A 14,417-nucleotide genomic window follows, 5' to 3' on the forward strand; every position below is an offset into this window, starting at 1 on the left:
ACATTTTAACACAAACATGAACATTATAACACAAACATGAACATTATAACACAAACATGAATATTATAACACAAACATGAACATTATAACACAAACATGAATATTTTAACACAAACATGGACATTATAACACAAACATGAACATTATAACACAAACATTAATATTATAACACAAACATGGACATTATAACACAAACATGAACTTTACAACATAAACATGAACATTATAAGACAAACATGGACATTATAAGACAAACATGAACTTTGTAACACAAACATGAACATTATAACACAAACATCTCAGAGGTACATATTGTATTTTTTACTTTACTCAAACTACGAGACTGTTTAGTGTGCCGGAAAAAGATTTGTCCCATTTCATAGTATGTCAAATGCAGTATGCCAAAAACTAGAATGATGATAATGTAGAAGTAGACTTTGTCAGGTGATCAGAAGAGTGGTTGAGTCGTAGCCTTGATCCTGAACCTTGCTGAACAAGTTCTGTAGTGTTTCCGTGATTGGCTTCCGTGACACTCTGGTTTAAACTGCATGGGAGGAATGAATGAGCGGGAGGGAGGGAAAGGAGACGGTAGAAGTAGACTTTGTCAGGTGATCAGAGGAGTGGCCCTGCTCCTGAACCTTGGTGAACAAGTTCTGTCGTGTTTCTGTGATTGGCTTGTGTAGGAGCTCATGCGTGCCCAGACGTCTGCCTTATAAACCGTCATCATCGTCACTGCTCTCACACTCAGACCTGCTCCTCTACCTGAACTGATCCACACACAGGTGAGTGCGGACGACTCTCACACTTCATCTCGGTCAGGCTGTATTAGTACGAGGGCTGAAACTACACATTATCTTCATTAATGAATCAACATTAAAGGCTATTTTTGGCTTCACCAAAGTCCATCTTCAAATGTCTTCTTTTGTTCGATTAACAGCCCAAAAGATTCAGTTTACTTACTTGGTTTGATGAATGTTTCCAACGCTGTTTCCAAATAATGGTGAAATGATCAATCAGCAATTTTTAGAATCTTCAGATGCAGGTTCTGAATATTGAAAGTGTCCGTAAGAGTTCAGTCCTGGTTGATTTGGCGACACCCTCTTTCATTTCACAGCTCACTGTGGCTGCTCCTGACGTTTCTAAATTCCTGACATATTTCAAACTGGGGGTGACCGTGGCTAAGTGAGAGCAGGGCCGCCTTTCAATCAGAGGGTCGGCGGTTCAATCCTCGGCTACTGCTCTACTTGTCTCATGTCAATGTGTCCTTGAGCAAGCCACTTAACCATAGCTGCGTCTACGGTGTGTAGATAGATACTGAATTGTAAGTCGATTTGGATAAAAGCGTCTGCTAAATGACAGTAATATAATGTAATGTTTCACTTCTACAGTGATCTTACAAAATAAAACAGTTATTGATTAAAAGTTAAAAAGTACAATATGTACCTCTTAGATGTAGTACAGTGAAAAGTACAATGTGTACCTCTGAGATGTAGTACAGTACAAAGTCAGCTTTATTCTCATCATTTTCTCAATATGTACCGAACATTACAGAGGAAAAAACGTTTCTCTCCAGTCCAACATATAAAGTGAATCCAGATAATAAAGTGCAAATAGATAGAAAAACAGCCTGGTGGACGAAGCTGTTTGAAGGTCTAGTGGTGCAAGCACGGAGGCTCCGGTATCGTCTCCCAGAGGGCAGGAGGCTGAAGAGATGCACAATCATGGTCACTTTGCAATATGTACCTCTGAGATGTAGTACAGTAAAAAGTACAATATATACCTGCATTGGAGCGCACAACTGATCTTCGTGGTTGTTGTTGCATAACAAAGACCTCCCTGTACGTCCCATAGGCAGTAAAGTATTATGTGTGAGGCAGTGGACATGTTACAAAGTTCATGTTTGTGTTACAAAGTTCATGTTTGTGTTATAATGTCCATGTTTGTGTTATAATGTTCATGTTTGTGTTTCAAAGTTTATGTTTGTGTTATAATGTTCATGTTTGTGTTACAATGTTCATGTTTGTGTTATAAAGTTCATGTTTGTGTTATCATGTTCATGTTTGTGTTATAATGTTCATGTTTGTGTTAAAATGTTCATGTTTGTGTTTTAATGTTCATGTTTGTGTTATAATGTTCATGTTTGTGTTAAAATGTTCATGTTTGTGTTATAATGTTCATGTTTGTGTTACAATGTTCATGTTTGTGTTATAAAGTTCATGTTTGTGTTATCATGTTCATGTTTGTGTTATAATGTTTATAGGTGACTATCAGTAACTTTCACTTAGTCACAGAGAGGCTAAGCAGGGGAGACCAACCTGCGGACGCGCTGGGAGTAAATGATTCACGCCGATTCAGTGGTTAAGTGTTGTGAGTTTATTCGAGGACAACAAACAAACGTTGATTCTGGATAGCATACAGTCATAAGTCAAACAATGACAATAGTAGTGTTTGTAGCGTGTAAAATAGCATGTATAAAACGATCAACAAAAAATAAGGCTCCCCCTCTCACCCCCTCTCCTTCCATTCCTCCAACCAGACCAACATCACTGAATAGCTGATAACCCCATTGTGGTCATCCCCAATGCCACGTGACTCAATTACCGGAAGTGACAAAAAAGGGTATACAAAATGACACAGGCCATACCTGGCTCCTACAATCCGGCCCCTAATTATTACATTCTATGTAGTAATAATTACAAATGCATTATGTGTGCAAGAGAATACACATTTCAAATGTAGGATATACATAGTGCACGGTAAAAGTGAACAACAAAAAAGTCTTTCTTCTCTAGGTCAGAGGTTTCTAGCACTTAGCCTAGCGTTGAGAGTGATCTTTACCATCACCCTTGAGTCAAGTTAAATCAAGTCAATCAGTCATGTCTTCAAGGTAGAGTAATCAGGATTCAACCGACTCCTGAAGAAGGCAGATCCTGGTGTCAGGCCTGCATACACAGCTGGTCACCGCGTTCCAGGTCTGAGGCTGGGACTCTTACTGCATATCCAGCGGATATGAGGTCGTTCATGAAAGCAGTGTAGTCTTTGTGGAATGACTCACCCCTAATTAGCCTCCTCTTCAGGTTAAGGGCACGCTGTTCTGAAGTCTTACAGTTGTTAGGCATGCTCATCTCTCTGTTCCTTAAAGGTAAAGCGATGCTGTAGTGGCCGTCCACCAGTTTCACGATCTTGTTGGCCATTTCCAAGAACTTACAGTCCTCCCTCGACGGCCCTGTCTGTTCATCTTGACTGCATTCAGGGAATTCGCTTTTGAATTGCTGTTTCCAGAGTTCATCGAGAGTTACTGCAGAAATCCTGTTGATAGTAACAGCAGAATGACTCACAGCTCCATCACCGCATTCTGCACCAAGTGGTCCGTTCACTGTCCAACCAAGCATCATCTTGATAGTGTATGGCCCTTTATCCACACTCCGGATGACATTGAGTGGTTCCAAAGCTCTGGGCACATTCATGCCTATCAAGGGCTTCACATCTGCATCTATCTCGGGCAGATAGATTTGTTTCTAATGAGGCCATTTATGCAGATGTTGCTGTCGTGGGATGTTACTCCTGTTCACAGGCATTCTATGTTGAGTAAAGATGTCTGGCATTTCGCAGTACAACCCACTACCCAATCCGGACACTTCCAAGTCTGACACAATACAACTGTCCACAATTTTTTCTTGGCCCATGGTGCACAAAAGAAGTTCTGTTCACCGCCCCCAGTGAGACCACTGGTTTGGACTGCAACCAAAGAACTGTCCACTGTACACTCAAAGTTGCTCTTGCCTTTCTGCAAAAATGGTCCTTTTTCCTCAGGATGGATGTGAAGCATACTAGGGTGTCTTAAACCACATGTTTCGCAATACAGACGTTTCCTGCAGTCCTTGCTGATGTGCCCAGTACACAAGCAGCCAAAAAAACTCCATTTGTTTTCAGGAAATTGATCTTCTCACTGTGTGCCATCTTCTTCAATAGAGAACACAACTCCAGCATGTGTCCACCTTTACAATACAGGCAAGTCTTTCCGGATGAGTGTCCATCTATAACCGTGTTTTCCGGTATGGTCTTTCTTTCAACTGCAGAAACCGTAGTGGCAAAGCTACTTCCTTTAGCCCTTGCGGGAGATGAAGGTTTTGCTCTGTTGTCTTCTTTGTGCGCCATTAACTTTGGAACATCTTGTATGTTTCCAAATACAGGATCTGTTACAATCTTTACTTGACGCTCAATAAAACCCACAATATCAGCAAACATAGCTCTTCTGTGATGCCTTTCCTGGATGCCACATGCCACTGTTCTCCATTTGTCCCTGAGCTTGTAGGGCAATCTTCTTATCACAGTGAGCATATTAGCAGGTGTGTTTAATTTGCACAGACTGTGAACCTCCTCCATGGCGTTGCAACATCCACGCAAAAACAGACTGTATGCCTGTAAAGCCTTTCCGTCCTCTGACATAATTGATTGCCATGAAGAGACCTTGTCCAACTAGACAGATGCTATCATAAACTCATTTCCAAAATGTTCATGCAGTAAAGCTTTCGCCTTTGCATATCCGGTGCCATCAGTCATGTGTTGACAGCTTCTGACAAGCTCCTTTGGTTGCCCTCTGGTGTACTGTTCCAAGAAGTGCAGGCAATCTTCAGCATCGCCAGTACTTCCCTCAATTATTTGCTCAAAAGTTTGCATGAAAGCATGATACTGCAGAGGATCTCCATCAAACGTTTGGATGTTGCTCTGAGGCAGCGATGACAGATGTTGTTGATGCACCAGCATTGCAGTTATTTCATTTTGTTTTTCCATTACAGACAATATGTGATTCGGATTATTACTGCTGTTCATGAAAGAGGGTGTATTAACATCTCTATGATAAGATACTGGATGAGCTGTGGTGATTGGAACTATGCTCCGTCTTATGACCTGTAGTGCCCCCTGGTGGAGATGTATGGTAGTAACTGCTTCCTTTTGTCTTGGTCTTGTGGCTTCAAGATGCTCCACACACCAGATCCAGAAGCTCTTAAAACATTGACTTTCGCCACGGACGCAGCAATGTCTGCTTCAAACTGTAGATGTTCTTTGCGTTTTCTTAGTTGCTCTTCCTGTTCCTCGAGAGAATGCTTTTCATTTAGCAACCTTTGACGGGCAAGCAAAGCAGCCATTTCAGCTTCTGCTCTGAGACGTGCCGATGATGTTGTGGAAACATTTGATTTTGAAGTGTGTCTCCTGCTGCTGTGGTTTGAAATACTGTCACATGGCAATATTATATATATATATATATATATATATATATATATATAAATACTTGAACTCCTTCGCTTCAGGTAGGCACTCCGTCCCCACCTGGAGGGAGCAATCCACCGGTTTCCGGCAGAGCACCATGGCCTCAGATTTGGAGGTGCTAACTCTCATCCCCGCCGCTTCACACTCGGCTGAAAACCGCCCCAGTGAATGCTGGAGGTCACGATACGAGGAGGCCAACAGGACCACATCATCTGCAAACAGCAGAGAGGCGATCCTGAGACCTCCGAACCTGACGTTCTCCACCCCCCGGCTGCTCCTAGATATCCTGTCGATGAAAGTCACGAAAAGGACTGGTGACAAAGGGCAGCCCTGGCGGAGGCCAACACCCACCAGGAACGTGTCTGACTTATTGCCGAGAATGCAAACACAGCTCCTACTGCAGTCGTACAGAGACCGGATGGCCTGTTGTAACGGGTCCGGCACCCCATACTCCCGCAGCACCCCCCACAAGAACCCCCGAGGGACCCGGTCGAAAGCCTTCTCCAAGTCCACAAAGCACACATAGACTGGTTGGGCAAACTCCCAGAATCCCTCCAGTAGTCTTGCGAGGGTAAAAAGCTGGTCCACGGCCGGTATGGAATCCGCACTGTTCCTCTTGAATCCAGGGTTCGACAAACAGTCGGAGCCTCCTTTCCAGCACCCTGGCATAGGCCTTCCCCGGGAGGCTGAGTAGTTTGATACCCCGGTAATTCAAGCACACTCTCCGGCCCCCCTTTTTGAAGATGGGAACCACCACCCCGGTCTGCCAGTCCATGGGCACTGATCCCGACCCCATGCAACATTGAAGAGGCGTGTCAGCCAAGACAGCCCAACAGTGTCCAGCGCCTTCAGCATCTCAGGGCGGATCTCATCCACCTCGGCTCCTTGCCACCAAGGAGCTTTTTGGCTACCTTAGCGGCCTCCGCCAGGGATATGGGTGCACCCCCCCACAAGTCTCCAGGCACTGCCTCCTCTCCAGAGAACATGTTGGTTGGGTTTAGGAGTTCCTCAAAGTGCTCTTTCCACCGCTCGACGATGTCCCCCGTCCGGGGTAAGCAGTCCAACCCCCCACTGAGAACAGCTTGGGGTAGGCACTGCTTTCCCTTCCTGAGCTATCGGATGGTTTGACAGAACCTCCTTGAGGCCAACCGAAAGTCCTTCTCCATGGCCTCCCCAAACTCCTCCCATGCCCGAGTTTTAGCATCTGCGACCACCGCAGCTGCAGCCCTTCTGGCTTGCCGGTACCTCTCAGCTGCTTCTCGAGACCCCTGAGGCGACCAGGCCCTAAAGGCCTCCCTCTTCAGCTTGACGGCTTCCCTAAACCTCTGGTGTCCACCACCGGGTTCTCGGATTGCCGCCACGACAGGCACTGATGACTTTCTGGCCACAGCTCCTAGCGGCCGCGTCCACAATAGAGGCTTTGAACATGGTCCATGGTTTGAACTAGTCTATGCTGCCGGCAATCGGCTCGCCCAGGCCTCCGGCCTTATACTTTGTTTTGCTCATTTATGTCTTTTTTGCTACCACAACAGCTGAATTCCTCATTTGATCTACTCCATTTATTTAATGGTTTATCTGATCTCTTATTTTTCAGTATCTTTGCCTTTATATTGACGCTCTCACAGCTTCATTATGTGACAGTAAAATCTTTTATAATCATATCTATGGTCTGTCTCCTGCAGGATCTCCTCCTCGTCATGACCGACTCCTGCAGAACTGAATTTGATGCCAGGGCCGCACTTAGGTCCACTGAATGTTCTGATGCAAAACTTTGTGTTCAGTTCTATGACGGCTGGGCAGAAAACTATGAGGAGGTTTGTTAAAAAAACCTGGTCTGAGTTTAGGTTTGATGGGAACTTAAAGTACCAGGAAACCCACTGTAATCTACCTGTTCAGATACTCTGTACACTACCTGTTCAGGTACTCTGTACACTACCTGTTCAGGTACTTTGTTCACTACCTGTTCAGGTACTTTGTTCACTACCTGTTCAGGTACTCTGTATACTACCTGCTCAGGTACTCTGTACTCTACCTGTTCATATACTCTCTTCACTATCTGTTCATGTACTCTGTTCTCTACCTGTTCATGTACTCTGTTCACTACCTGTTCAGGTACTCTGTTCTCTACCTGTTCAGGTACTCTGCTCACTACCTGTTCAGGTACTCTGTATACTACCTGTTCAGGTGCTCTGTACTACCTGCTCAGGTACTCTGTATACTACCTGTTCAGGTGCTCTGTACTACCTGCTCAGGTACTCTGTATACTACCTGTTCAGGTGCTCTGTACTACCTGGTCTGTACACCACCTCTTTTCGCCACTCTTTAACCAGTGATGGATGAAGTATTTAGATTTTCCATTAAAGTAACAGTACAAATACTACCACAGTGTATAAATACTTAGTTACTTTGTTAAGTATAAACTACCAACTGGGATTTCTCATTTTTTAAAACAGGATTGCAACATGATGTGCTACAGAGGACCACACCTGGCAGCACACTTCCTGTCGGATAACTTCTCAGGGAGTCGTGGAGAAGCTCGAGTTCTGGACGTAGGCTGTGGTTCTGGATGGGTTGCTAAACTGGTGAGCCTGTTGCTTTAAAGTCAAAAGGGTTAACAGAAGAACACATTTTGATCACACTTTATTTTGAAATTCCAAAGCTGATAAATAAAACCAAGTAGGAGTTTCAGGTGACATAACAGCATAAAATATCAAGGACAATCTCCACACAGGACCTTTTTGTTCTGTAGAGACACCTGAAGGTTGAAGGCAGATTCTAATTCTACAGTTTGAGTTTAAGAGGAACCACATATAGACACGACAGTCATGTGCATAAAATCAATAAAATAAGTGTGATTGAGCAGATTTACTTTGATTTTATCAAATGTAACGTGATTTTACACGTAAAGTCTATTTCTGTTGCTCCTAGTGAAATGTAATATACGTATGTATATTATTTTGACAATAGCATCAACTGAACATTCTCTCTATTTCCTCTGCAATGAATACTAAATTAAAGAGTTATTTCCAGGAAAGTGTGGAGGAAATTAGTAGAAAAATAGAAAGTTGCACTCAGTAGAGTTCAGATCTCCACCAGGTGTGTCTTCTACAACTGGACAAATCCTGTCCCAGTAGAAGCTGGTAAAGTGCTGGACGGACAGACGATCAGACCAAAACCTCACTCTTTAGAGGTCTCAGTGTTAATGTTGGTCGTCTTCTTCTTCTTGGGTTTACAGATGGTTGAACTGGGCTTCAAGCACTTTGTGGGAGTGGACGGCAGTCAAGGCATGTTGGATCTAGCTGCTAAGACCGGCCTCTATAAGGAGCTCAAACTGGCCTTACTGGGAACAGAGCCACTGCCTGCAGAGACTGGTACACTACCCTCACACTACATAGACACTCACTGCTAAGCTAGCTAGCTAACGTTAGCTTTGTCAGGTGGTTTACTGATCAGTAATGGAAGTATTGGAGCTTTCAGAAAATCTCCACTCAGGAGGTTGTGAACACCTCAAGAGTTCACTGACTCGCTCATGAACTCGGTAAACACGACCTCGCTTGAAGGCAGCAGAATTACTCTCAGCTCACCTCGAAGTAACGACTAGTTTGTGAGATGTTTTAATTTAGGGATAAAACTAAACTCGGTGCGGTAGAATGAGACTCAGCTTGAATTTAAGAACATCAGGTGAAACCTGTTCATCTGATGCTTAATGGTCTTTATTTTCCTCATAAATATCATATTTTCAGTCTTTCCTGGAAACTGAACATGGCTCCTGTTCTTCTCCTGGTTTCAGGTACATTTGATGTGGTGATCCTCGTCGGTGCTCTGAATCCTGAGTCAGCACCAGTCAGTGTTGTCAGGGAGCTCTGCAACGCCGCCAAACCAGGTCACCAACTAACAACCACATTTAGCAGCCATCGGAGCATCCTTAGTAATACTTTAGTAAAGATAAGCAAAACCTTTTAGTTGTTAGTGGTTTAAGACCTCTGAATCAACAACGACCAAGGGTGTGATGTCCACTGGGGATGAGGGGGACCTGGAGGTTATTGGGGCTGGATGGAGCCTAAGAGGAAGACCTGAAGACCTGAGGACAGAACTGTGTCCTTCCTCAAGTCACTGTTGACCTTTCCAATATTAAACCAAGACCACTAATCCTTCCGGGCGGTTTTAGGAACTTTTAAATGGGGGACCAGATGGGGCACAGATTCAAAGAAGTAAAATGAGACACAATATAAAGTTATACAGAAACTTCCTTTGTGTGTAATCTTATTTTATTTCAGTTTAGGATGATATGACAATTTTGGTCGTACAGGAACATGTTTCCTAACTGCATTCAGGATACAATTCTATTTGATGTTAGGAAAGGAATTAAGCTATTACAGAACCGTCCTGACTGAGGAGGGTGTAAACACTGTAATGAATTCAGAATAACTGGAAAAAATGGCAGCAGCACTGTTGCTAGGTGTTTACAGCAATGACAATGAAGATGGGGAATTGCTTTTTAAATTAATATTCATGCGTGAAATAATAGATCAACTTTTTGTAGTTCCAAATATCCTACAGCTAAAAGAGACATGTTAGATGACCCTACCCCTCATACATAGGAGCCAGACCCCCGGTTTGGTATGTCTCTTTGTGGTCGTTTTGTGTCTCTTTGTGATTGTATTGTGTCTTGGTGGTTGTTTGAGTCTCTGTGGTTGCTGAGTCCCTTTGAGGTAATTTTGTGTCTTTGTGGTCATTTTATGTCTTTGAGTTTATTTAATTCTTTGTCGTTGTTTGAGTCCCTTTGAAGTCATTTTGTGTCTCTTGTCGTTTTGTGTCTCTTTGTTGTCGCTTTGTGTCTCTTTGTGATCATTTTGTGTCTTTGTGGTAGTTTTGTGTCTCTTTGTTGTTGTTGTACGTCCCCTAGTGATCGTTTTATGTCTTGGTGGTTATTTGATTGTCTTGTCTTGTTGTTTGAGTCCCTTTGTGGTCATTTTGTGTCTCTGTGGTCATTTGTCTGACTTTTCAGTTGTTTTGTGTGTGTTTGAGTCTTTTGTAATTCTAAATAACCAACAGAGACATGTTAGAGTCCCCCCTACCCCTCATACATAGGAGCCAGACCACCAGTCCGTTTTGTGTTTGAGTCTATTGTAAAACAAATAACATACATTCCAACATTTAATAAAAAAGTTCAGTATTAACATTTTATGAGTTTGTGGATCAAAAAACACTTCCTCATTATGTTGAGAAAGAACTAGTCGGTGACCATTATGTTCTCCCAAAACATAGCTATTAGCTAAACATAGCTAAACATTAGCTATTAAGATATAAATATGATATCAGACAGAGTTGAGTGTTGGTGGTGCAGTCCAGTCAATAACCTGATAATATAATATACACAAAGCACTAATTTTACTGTAGATATGAAGAGTTAATGTTCTTGGAGCTCTCAGAGTTAGTTTTTTTAATGGTTGTGTTGATCTGTGTGCGAGTATTTAGAAGCCTTGTTCATATAATCTGCTCCTCCAGTATACAACTCACTATAAGTGAATATGTGATGTGTTTTCTACAGGTGGTTATGTCTGCATGGCGAGAGGCAACCAAACAAAAAAAAATGAATTCAAGAAGGATCTGGAGAGAGAGCTGCAGCTGATGGAGGAGGAGGGACTGTGGAGTCCAGCAGGACTCAAACAGGCCGACAGATACATGGAGGACCCACATCTGAACTCTGAGAGAGTCAAGGAGCTGCCGAAGGAGGAGCGATACATCACTGGGACCGTTTATCTGTACAAGAAATCCATCCATTCAAATTAAATGATCAAACAGAAATCGTAAGATTCAGTTACAAAAATGGGATTATGCATGATGCGATGCAATCCGATGTAATGTATGTCAATAAAAAATATTTCACGACAAATATCGTTTTAGTATTATGTTTTATTGTTGTTGTCGGGCTCCGTAAACTTTAAGCTACATTCTCAGATTATCTGTCCAGTTGATTCAGTAGATTCATCTGAAAACACAGCATCTAATATAGCTGTGGCTAATATTAGCGTTAGCAAACAGCTGCAGACACAAAGCAAGTCTGAAATACCAAAGTTAATTAATACACAAAATGCAACTTTTACCACTAATAAGAACTCAAAGAAGCTCAGAGCTGAAATGCATTGTGAGAAAACATGAAAGCTGAAATGAAGCTTAAGCAGAAGTTCAGTCAGGAAGACTCTTCTTCATTCATAGTCTCTCAGTCTCTCTCTCTCCCTGTGTTTACACTATCAGCTGATTGTGGGCGTTCACTTTAAATCAACCAACCAGATTCTGCACAGTTTCCTTAAGCCAATCACGTCGTTGCTGTCCAACTTTAAAACTGTTCTCCTCTCTGCTGCTGTCAGTTGTCATTTCAGCTCATATCAGATGTGAGTCCCGTATATATTGAAGTATAGCCTAACAGTTGTATCAACGTCTGTACGTAGTCAACAACCGATTATCAAATCAAAAAAAGAAAGTCGATTGAATAATATCTCAACTATATTCATCGTCAGTTTTCAAATTGAACGGGAGGAATTATAAATAATACATACGCTATTAATAAATACATGTTCTCATCATTTCAACATCTGGGATTTGTCCCAACTTTTGCATGGACCGTTGTTGGGCCATGTCAGAAATTGTGCACGAAGGAAATGTTTTTGCCTAGTTCCACCATGGACACGTCAGTTGATGTACCAAATGCTTCCAAAAAGACCAAATTAAAAATGGAACGGGGTCAACTCTCCCAAATGTGCCACTGCCTTTTGGACCTGATTTCCCATGTAATTGATTTTCCATCAAAAATAGTGGACAACAGACGACAGTCTTTAAGAATCACTTGGATTTAGCTCAATAGCAAGTTCCTGGAGAAAGATAGCTTTCACAAGGGTGTGCAGACTTGCTGCTTAGTGGGCTTATTCAAGTCATCAATGGGAAGGTTTCATGCCATTTCCAAGCGGTTTCAGCCATGTTCTGACAAGTTATGGCCATTAGAAGGAGGGGGACTATTGTCCTACGTGACCGGCCATACAAATTTACCGTATTTTTCAGACTATAAGGCGCACTTAAAATCCTTAAATTTTCTCAAAAATTGACAGTGTGCCTTATAATCCAGCGCGCCTTATGTATGGTCACTTGTTGTGCTTATTGATCGATTTTATGTGGTACAATGCGCTCAAAAATCTGTCGAAATGTGTAAGTACGACTTTGGTAAGCAACGAAGCCGCTCCGCTCAATGGATATTCGGAGCATTACGGCACGCTGTGTCACTACCTGATCGGCCCCGTAACAGGAATGTAATGTCTAAACTAAAAGTGCATTCATGTAAGGCAGCCCGCGCCTGGAGTATGCGTTAGCTACAATAAACCAATCAGAGAACAGTATTTAGTACGCTTACCCCCTCCACTTTTTATACGTAATACTTACTGTGCTTCAACATTATATTACAGTACATTTGTGTGTACGTAAAATGACTCCAAAATGGCACCTGTTAAGAGGCATGCTTACAAAGCGGGTTTCAAACTCCAAGCAATTAGCTACGCAGCAGAACATGGGAATAGAGCAGCCGCGAAAGAATTCAACATCAATGAATCAATGGTACGGAAGTGGAGGAAGCAAGAAAATTAATTGCACCAAGTAAAGAAGACCAAACGGCGTCATCTCTCCATCCGCACGAGAACTACCGTCTCGCAGCAACTGCCAAAGGATTACAAAGAAACGCTGGCCATCTTCCGCACTTACTGCAAGAACAAAATTACTGAAAAGAAGATCAATCCAGACCACATCACCAACATGGACGAAGTCCCCCTCACTTTTGACATCCCTGTGAACTGTACTGTCGAGAAAACGGGGACCAGTACAGTATCTATACACACCACAGGGAACGAGAAGGCATCCTTCACTGTAGTTCTCGGTTGCCAGGCTAATGGCCAGAAACTACCACCCATGGTCATTTTCAAGAGGAAAACTTTGCCAAAAGAAAAATTTCCAGCCAGAGTCATCATCAAGGCTAACCCAAAGGGCTGGATGGACGAGGAGAAAATGAAAGAGTGGCTGAGAGAAGTTTACGTCAGGAGACCGGATGGCTTTTTCCACACATCACCGTCCCTGTTGATTTACGACTCCATGCGCGCCCATCTCACCGACACTGTCAAAAAACAAGTGACGCAAACTAATTCGGAGCTTGCCGTCATTCCGGGAGGATTAACCAAAGAACTCCAACCGCTAGATATTGGTGTCAACAGGGCGTTCAAAGCAAAATTGCGAACCGCGTGGGAGCATTGGATGACAGAAGGGGAACACACCTTTACTAAGACAGGGAGGCAACGCCGGGCTAGTTACGCCACTATCTGCCAATGGATTGCTGATGCGTGGGCTGAGGTGTCTGTCGTCCGAGCTTTCACGAAAGCTGGAATCATCACTGAACAGCCAAGTACCGATAACGGCAACGAGACTGACTCGGAAAATGACGAGAGGGATTCGGGCATTCTTGATACCGAAATCGCTGTTTCACTCAGACACTGAAGATGAAGAATTCGATGGATTTGTGGAAGAGGAATGAATCGATAAGTGAGTGTATTTTTCTGTACCAGTATTTGTTGTTACAACTGAGTTGAATAAAGTTTGATTTACCGGACTGTGTTGTTTTGCTTAATGCGCCTTATAATCCGGTGCGGTTTATGTGTGAACATAGACACGTTAATTCACAGTGCGCCTTATAATCCGGTGCGCCTTATAGTCCGAAAAATACGGTACTCAAAATGGACGTTTTTAGGATATTAGGGAACGGGCCTTTTTTGAAAGGTTACTCCAGATTCAGTACTTGGGTCCTATAAAAACACATTAAATTGACATATGGTGGACACAAGAGGACATTCTTCAAGATTCAAGTAGTTTCAAGTCATTAGTATGTTGTTAGAAGAAGATAGCTTTCCAGAGGGTCTGCAGACTTGCTGAAAAAGGTGCTCATTTAAGTCTTCAAATTGAATGTTTCATGCAATTTCCAAGCATTTTCAACCATGTCCTGAGAAGTTATGACTGTTTGAAGGAAAGACGTTTGGGATATTGTTTTCCATTCAATTCATCCGATAAAAACTACCATTCAAATGTAGTACGACTGTCATTCCTCCCGCGCAGTC

The 14,417-nt window shown here is 42.8% G+C and overlaps 1 protein-coding gene across 1 annotated transcript; it reads left to right on the forward strand.

The window, feature by feature from the left end:
- The first annotated feature begins 675 nt into the window (after nt 1-675).
- Nucleotides 676-11,167, forward strand: LOC137887174 (methyltransferase-like protein 27). The gene is made up of 6 exons (XM_068729987.1): nt 676-782; nt 6,954-7,085; nt 7,725-7,853; nt 8,507-8,642; nt 9,062-9,154; nt 10,823-11,167. The coding sequence occupies exons 2-6, from the start codon at nt 6,969-6,971 to the stop codon at nt 11,062-11,064; spliced, it is 717 nt and encodes a 238-aa protein (XP_068586088.1). The 5' UTR covers nt 676-782; nt 6,954-6,968; the 3' UTR covers nt 11,065-11,167.
- The last annotated feature ends 3,250 nt before the right edge of the window (nt 11,168-14,417 follow it).

The sequence above is a fragment of the Cebidichthys violaceus genome, unplaced genomic scaffold (assembly GCF_023349555.1).
Source record: "Cebidichthys violaceus isolate CVI_PGR_0920_01 unplaced genomic scaffold, fCebVio1.0.p SCAF_48, whole genome shotgun sequence".
Lineage (NCBI taxonomy): Eukaryota > Metazoa > Chordata > Actinopteri > Perciformes > Stichaeidae > Cebidichthys > Cebidichthys violaceus.